The following is a 7,505-nucleotide window of genomic DNA, read 5'->3' as shown; positions in this document are numbered from 1 at the left end:
GACCAGATAAAGACCATTATTCTCCTACCGTTAGTCTTACCACATCTGGATCCCATTGTTGCAAAAAATGACCCCTTTATTCTGCTCACAGGGTATGCCTTCTGTTTTGGAGAAATCTGTTCTCTGTGATAAGATGTCCCTGTGATAAGATGTCTGAGATAAGAAAGAACAGCCACTTTCTCTGCATTTCTTTCCTGCTTGATGCAGTCTATCCTTTGGTCTTTTTTTATAGTTTGGAATTGGAGTTTAGCTGCCTTTTAGTTTCACTGCAAAGGTATTTTCTTTTTCTTCTTCATGTTTTCAGAGAGGAGAGGAAACAAATGTTTAATTCTGCCATATCGAAACAGGAAGCTCTCTATCTTATATTTGATCCTGGATCACCCTTCTTGGATATGTCTTTCTTTTTTGCTCCCTTCTGAAATATTCTGATTTCTCCTCAGTTCCTGCTTATTGTTTATTCATTTTTCCTTTATGAAGTGTATTTTACAGGACGTCTTTTCTCCATCCTTCACTGGACATTATCCTGAATAGTTCTGAGTTACAGATAGACTCATTTTTCCTTTATGTGCCATCACGATACAGGTGTGCTTAACTTTTAAGTCAGTATTTAACTCTAGAAGTGACAACTTTGAGCTGCGTATCTTTAATGTCTCCAGCATTGTGAAACTCTTCACATCTTCGCCTGTAATTAATTATAAGTGCTCTTAGCTATCCTGTTTCTAGCAGTTATTTAGCTTGGAGCTCAGTTTTCAATAAATGGTCCCCGACACTTCCAGCCATTACCCATCTCCCCCCCCATCTCTGAGCTAACTTTCTACTTTTTGTCTAGCAGGGTGATTTGGAGTCTGAAACATACTGTCTTATGTTTTACGCTTTGATGGTCTGAGCTTTAACTTATTAACCCACTGAGAGAAAGAAAGTCTGTCTCATTCTTCATGTAATGATTTAGGAATTGATTGATGGAAAGCTATATTTGAAGATATTTTTCTCTTTTTTTCTTTTTTTGTTTGAAATATTTACTCGCAAACCCTCAATGCAAAGGCAGAATTCAGGTTAGAGTAAAAAGACAGGGCGGAGCTACATAAAATTTAGTAAATGAGTGAATCAGATAGAAAATATCTTAAGGTTGTAAGAGAAGGGCTGTCTGTAAAAGGAGAGACAAGATTGAGAAGGTTTTCTAGTTTTTTTTTTTTTGAGAGCTTAGAATTAAATCTGTTTACTTATAAGTTATGTAGATGATTAGGACTTACTACAAATGAGAAAACTATAACAGGTTTGGAGAGTAAAACTAGCATGACATATTTACAAGGTAAAATTAGAAGCATCGTCTGGTTGGAGGAAGGTGGACTGTGGGGTTAGTGAATGGAGGCTGGGCTGTCACCTAGTGTGGAGTCAGAGAGAGTTCTGGACTTGGCCAGCCCTCATGCCTTCTTTTATATGTTTTAAGTTTTGTGAGCGATTTAGTTTAATTTTTCTCTTTTTTAATCACTGAAGCTATAGTTTTGCCTTGTGCCTAGGCAACAAGGTTACAGTAGTTATAAGCAGGGCCTTAATAAGGTAACTGAAAAAAGGTTAAAATGTGTCCAGTTATCTAATTTTAAGTTACTCACAGTTGATGGAACTCCAGAAGTATGAAAAAAGCAATGTAGAGGTAATAATGTAAAGAATGCTATCATTTCGGGTGACAGTATGTCAGTCACAAAGAAAGAACAAAAGCAAAACACAACAGGGTTTGCTGGTAAGGACAGTTTCAGTGTCTAGAAATGAACACAATAAAATGATAGCCTGCTGTTAGAACACTGCATTGAGTCAGATCTTGAACAAAGATGACTTGCTTTCTGATCTTTTCATTGGGTACTTACATGCCTTCTTTACATATGAGAATGAATTGCAATTAGATGGAAAGTTGGAGCTGTCTCCATAGTTATCACCAATTTGGGGTTGGATTAAGCTTAGAAAGCCTAAGCATCAAGTGTTTTTGTTCAGAAATAAGGGCATTAGAACTTTATGACAATTCCTTTGCTTGTGGTCTGCAGCGTGGATGAGATGGACTTCTCAGGATCACATGGCAGTTAATCTAGGCAAAAGTAATAAGAAATTGGGTTATAATTTGCTTCTCTAAACCTAATGCTACTGTTAGTATTTCGCTTTTATACCATTTCTTTTTTTAATGTGCATTTTTTATTGTTCTCAACTAATACATTACTTGTTTTAAAAAACCGTAAAATACAAGGCGTGTGGAAGTCCCTTGTTCTGCCCTCACATTTCACCTCATTTAGGCAATTATTTTCAACTTAGCCATTTCTTAGGGTATTAACCTCCATGTTTCTAAATAAATGTGTTTATACTTTAAATTTTTTTATTATAGCCATTTTTAAACACTCATAAAAGTAGAATAGTATAAGAAATCCTCATGTATTCATCACTTAGATTAGTTATCAACATTTTGCCAAACTTGTTTCATCTGTCCCCCTTCAGTTTTGTTTTTTTTGTTTTGTTTGCTGAACTATTTTACACATCACCTTTAAATACTTTTGTATGTGTCACCAAAAACTAAAAATTTTTTAAATCACTGTAAACCACAATATTACTATCACACCTAATAACAATAATAACTTCTTACTGTCATCTGATACTTAGTCTCTGTTCATATTTCCTCAGTTAGCTTAAGAATGTCTTTAACTGTATAAAATTAATGTTTTCAAAAATATTAGAATGTTTAGAGTTGACTCACACCATCTGAAGTAATTTCTTCTAGAAAAATATGTAGTAAGACCACTGATTTCCATTTCATTTCATTTTTAATAAGTCAGAGGAAGGATGTTGCCATGCTTTATCTATGGTAATTCTCTTCACTGGGTCATATTCTAACATTTCAAGAATGTCTTTCTGTGGTTGGTTTATCTGAATCAGGATCCAAATGGTAATTCTCTTCACTGGGTCATATTCTAACATTTCAAGAATGTCTTTCTGTGGTTGGTTTATCTGAATCAGGATCCAAATAAAGATCAACACATTACATTTGTTCGATATATCTCTTAGGTCTGTTTTAAGAGGAATAAGAGTTCCTCTTCTTCCTCTCCCCCAAATCCATTTCCCCTACCATTTTCTTTGTGTAGAATCCAGGTCTTTTGTCTTCTAGAACAAGGGTCAGCATAATAAATAGGTCTCTGTCACATATTCTTTATCTTTCTCCCTCTTTTTCTCTAATAACCCTTTTAAAATGTAAAAAACAAACAGAAAAAAAACCTTTCTTAGTTCACAGGCTGTACAAAAACAGGCTTTGGCTATTGTTTGCCAAGTCCTGTTCTAGAATGTCCCACATCCTGAATATGCCAATTTGCTTCCTCGTGGTGTGGTTTAACATATTCCTTTATCCTATTTTCCCTATAATCTGGCTTTATTATATTTAAGTATGAGTCTTTGACAAGAATATTTTGTAGACGGTGTTGTGTACTTCTTACTGTATCTTGTTGGTTTGTCCCACTTTTAGAAATACTGAGATTGATCAGTAGAATAATGTTTTGAATCAGAATCCTTCTATTTTAAAGATCTTTATCAACCTTTTATGTAAGTGCTTTAGCAGCCATTGATGACCCTTGCTTAGGATCATCTGTTATTTTATTAGATGTTCCTTCTGCTTTTATTAGCTGAAATTCTCCCATAAAGAACTATTTCATCAACTATTTGATTACCCTGAAATACAGTTTTTACAGGCCAGGAAATAGAAGTACTTGATTCCTTTCCTTCAGAAACTTAGAATAGTGATTGGTACCCTGGCAATCTCCATTTTGCAAATGAAGCCATTATAAATTTATATCATTTGGCCATCAAAATAAATATTATTTAGTGCATGTAAATAACACGTGAAATATATATGAATAAATATACTTTGTTAATATATATATTTATTTTAATGCTCAAATTGTCTTATCTTTAGCCAGAGGACTCTTTGGCTAATTTTGTAAATTTCTTGCTCCAAACATGGAAATAGTCATTTCTGTAAAAAGCCTAGCTTCCTTTAGTGGGAAATGATATCTGGTACTATGGTTACTCATTATTACTGGGTTATCATGGCTTTTAGAGCTTTTATGTAGACAGAAGTAGGAAAATGCATTGTTTAGAAAGAAAGAAGTGTATGTCTTTACACTGACACATCTAATTGAAAGTAAAGAGTGTGGAGTTGTTACTTTTTTGCTTTGTATTTGTGTCTCTTTTATACTGAAAATCTTGGTTCCTTATTGCATTAACATATTTATTTGCTTAATCATATGTATTCCTCAACCTTGGCACTATGGACATTTGGGGCCAGATAATTCTTTGCCGTGGGGGACTGTCCTGTACATTGTAGGATTTTTAGCAGCATCCCTGGCCTCTACTCAATAGATGCTAGTAGTACCATCCTCCTTTGTCCCCCTCCCCCAAGTTGTGACAACTGAAAATGTTTCCAGGCCTTCCAGACATTGCCAAATATCCCTTGGGCAGGGGGCGGCAAAATGGATATCTGTCTATCTAGCAAAACAAACAGATCCCTTCCTCTCTCTCTCCCTTCCTCTCTCTCTCCCTCTCTGTTTCTTTATATATAAGTCCCAAATAACAGTAATGCCAATATTACCAATGATGAAAAGACTACTGAATGTAGTTTAAGATTTCTCTGCATGTGTCTTTTTTTTCCCTTAGGATATAGTCAAATATTATGTTTAAAGTCACTTGAAGTCATTCTCCATGTGATTATGGCCATACCTTGGTATGTAGGTTCACTTGTTTCTATTTCATTTTCTATTTTTAGGGATTGTTTTGGCTTTTTTTTCCCCCTCTCCCTTTTTGATTTAATTTTTATATTTTTTTCATTATATAAAAATTTACATGATTCTAATGTCAAAACTATAAAATAAGTCAGATGTCATGCTTCCCTTCAGGATTTTGTAAGAAAAAAATCAATATGCAAAGCAGCATTTAGAATATGCTACCTATTTTGTAAAAAAAAAAAAAAGGGGGGGTGCAAGGGGTATGTATATATGCATATATGTTTTTTCTTAATATATAAGAATAAACCAAAAATTAATAAAAATACTTACCTGGTGCAAGGGGTATGTATATATGCATATGTTTTTTCTTAATATATAATAAACCAAAATTAATAAAAATACTTATCTGTAGGACAATGGAGTAATCAGTGTTTCAGGGACCAGGTGGGGGCTCAACTTCTCTGAATAATCTGTTTGGTAATTTTCTAATTTTTATCAACTTGATACTAAAGAAAAATGAGGTTTAGTACTCTTTACCACCACTGCAACTTCTTTCTTTTTCCTCTGAGTATGGATATACCAGTTTTTGGCTCAGTTTTTTCACTACTTGCTTTGTTCTGATTGTTGATTTATCATTACTACTGAACCAAGCAATGACTATTAATTACATTTCCTTATACATCTTTTTGCTCTTCCTAGAGTTACCACTTGCCCAATTTTTGTTTGCTTTGTTTCTATGTATTTTTAATTTTACTGAAACTCAAATCTTTGTTTAAAATAAGGAATCCATCAGTGTCATCAGTTTACCTCATTTTGATGCAGGAGATGTACTGTAGAATGGTTGAAGTAGAACGTAAGAGGTTTTTGTGAAGTCCCAATGCCAGTTCAATGGGTCTTTCGTTTTTAATCTTTCTACCTCCTACCTGGAGGTACAGGCCAGCATTCACAAGGCTAAGCAACAGAAAGGGATTGGATGTCTTACTATTCAATATAGAAATGTTCACGTAATTCCTAGGTCTTTTTTTAGTATGAGGCCTTTCCTCTAGATTCTAGAGCCTCTATGGTCTATTTTCTGTAGAAAGTAAGTCTCCTTTTCCTGATTGGGTGGTGGCTACATGGCCACATCCTGTGTGGATTGAGGTATAGTGGTATATTGGTCAAGGTTCAGTTACAGATATAAGAATATACTAACTGCTAATTTAAGAAGGAAGGGATTTATAGGAAGGTATTAAATGTACTACAGAATCTTTGGGAGGACCGAAAGATCTGACTCTAGGATAAGCTTTTAGGAATGAGTCTCAAAAGCATACCACAGAAGTGAGCTGCTACGTGAGTTCCTTTTCCCACTAGGATCAAGAAATTGCTTGTGGTTGAACCAGGAAAATGCCTCTACAGCCGTGAGCTCCAGAACCCTGCCACTCCTGTTGTAATGTCATAAGCAAAATGCCCACTTCTCTTTCTCTTAATTTATTTCTGAATTAAAATGTTGTATGGCGATCCTAAATCACATCCAGAATTCTTCATGAAAGTGTGTCTAGTAAATATAGTTTTAACTCTCTCAGCCTTTGTGGGATGGAAAAACAGTGGGAGGTTGAAGTAGATGTTACCTAAAAAAATCCCTAATAACCTGCCACAGGGAGTAGAAACTGCTCCCTATTCAGACTTTAAATTCATCCTCTTCTTTTTCAGCTCCAATCTCCCTACCTTTTGAGTATCTGAAGTCTCTAATTTTTTAGCTTTTCCAGTGTTTTGTAGCCATGTTACTTTGTCACTTGACATTTGTGTCTTCATAATACTTTAATTTCTTAACTCTGCTATCACAGTTAACAGTTCCCTATATGCCTTGCGTCTTCCAGTATTTTATTGATACCTCCTGTTCATTCTTCCTAACACTCTTATTTCCTTTGTTCTTATAAGTGTGACTCTTTATTTTACTGCTTTCATTTTAATGGAATATTATGGAGGAAGGGGGAAAACATATACATTTAATTTACTGTATTTAACTCCAAGTGTTAATTTTATCCTCTAGTCATTGATTCCCTGTCCATCATTTATGTCTTTATCCTTTTATCTTAATAATTCTATACATCTTACTGATTTCTACATTGTTTAAGTATACATTTAAAATCAGTCAAATCTACTTTGGCCTATAAATGTCAGTTTTTCTCCATAATATTTCCTATGGAAGTTAACCTCTCATACCTTGGGAACTAGGGTCATTTGCACTTTGGATTTATTTCATATTGGGAGACGAGAGCCAACATCAAAGATCAGCCCCACATGCAGATTTCTGAAATGTTATTAATAGTGTTATAGCAGAAAAATTCAGAAGTAATAATTTTTGGTCCTCTACTTTAGAAGTTTGGGAAGTTGATGAACAGATCAAGAAGCAACAGGAAACACTTGTGAGGAAAGTCACATCCATCTCCAATAAAACTCTGATTAAGGAAAATGTCATGGAATGTAAAAAAGTTACAAAAATATTTCCTCTGAGCTCAGACATCATTACTTCAAAACAAAGCTATGAATGTGACTTACTTGATAAGGGTTTGGAGCATAATTTAGACTTACTTAGTTATGAGAAAGACTGTGTAAGAGAGAAAAATTATGAATGTAATAAGTATGGGAAACCATTTTACCATTGCTCATCCAATGTTGTAACCTCTTTTAAATGTAATCAGTGTGGACAAGACTTCGGTCATAAATTTGACCTCATCAGACATGAGAGAATACATGCTGGAGAAAAACTATATGTGT

At 34.5% G+C, this 7,505-nt stretch overlaps 1 protein-coding gene and 1 long non-coding RNA gene across 2 annotated transcripts in view; one reads left to right on the top strand and one right to left on the bottom strand.

Annotated features, from left to right (window-relative positions):
* LOC102887965 (zinc finger protein 568-like) overlaps positions 1-7,505 on the top strand; it is a 14,366-nt gene that overhangs the window by 4,973 nt on the left and 1,888 nt on the right. The window contains 2 exon segments of the mRNA XM_015591852.2: positions 7,107-7,500; positions 7,502-7,505. The exon segment at positions 7,502-7,505 is cut by the window's right edge and continues 1,888 nt beyond it. Of these exon segments, the coding sequence (XP_015447338.1) occupies positions 7,107-7,500; positions 7,502-7,505 (398 nt within the window).
* LOC112481244 lies at positions 1,182-4,511 on the bottom strand. Its single transcript, XR_003046851.1, has 2 exons — positions 3,104-4,511; positions 1,182-2,077 (listed from the first exon to the last, which is right to left on the bottom strand). It is a non-coding gene; the product is annotated as an uncharacterized LOC112481244 (long non-coding RNA).

This window comes from Pteropus alecto, unplaced genomic scaffold (genome assembly GCF_000325575.1).
Source record: "Pteropus alecto unplaced genomic scaffold, ASM32557v1 scaffold41, whole genome shotgun sequence".
Taxonomy (NCBI): Eukaryota; Metazoa; Chordata; class Mammalia; order Chiroptera; family Pteropodidae; genus Pteropus; species Pteropus alecto.
The sequence above is the reverse complement of the archived record's forward strand: the minus strand, read 5'-3'. Positions and strand labels throughout refer to the sequence as shown.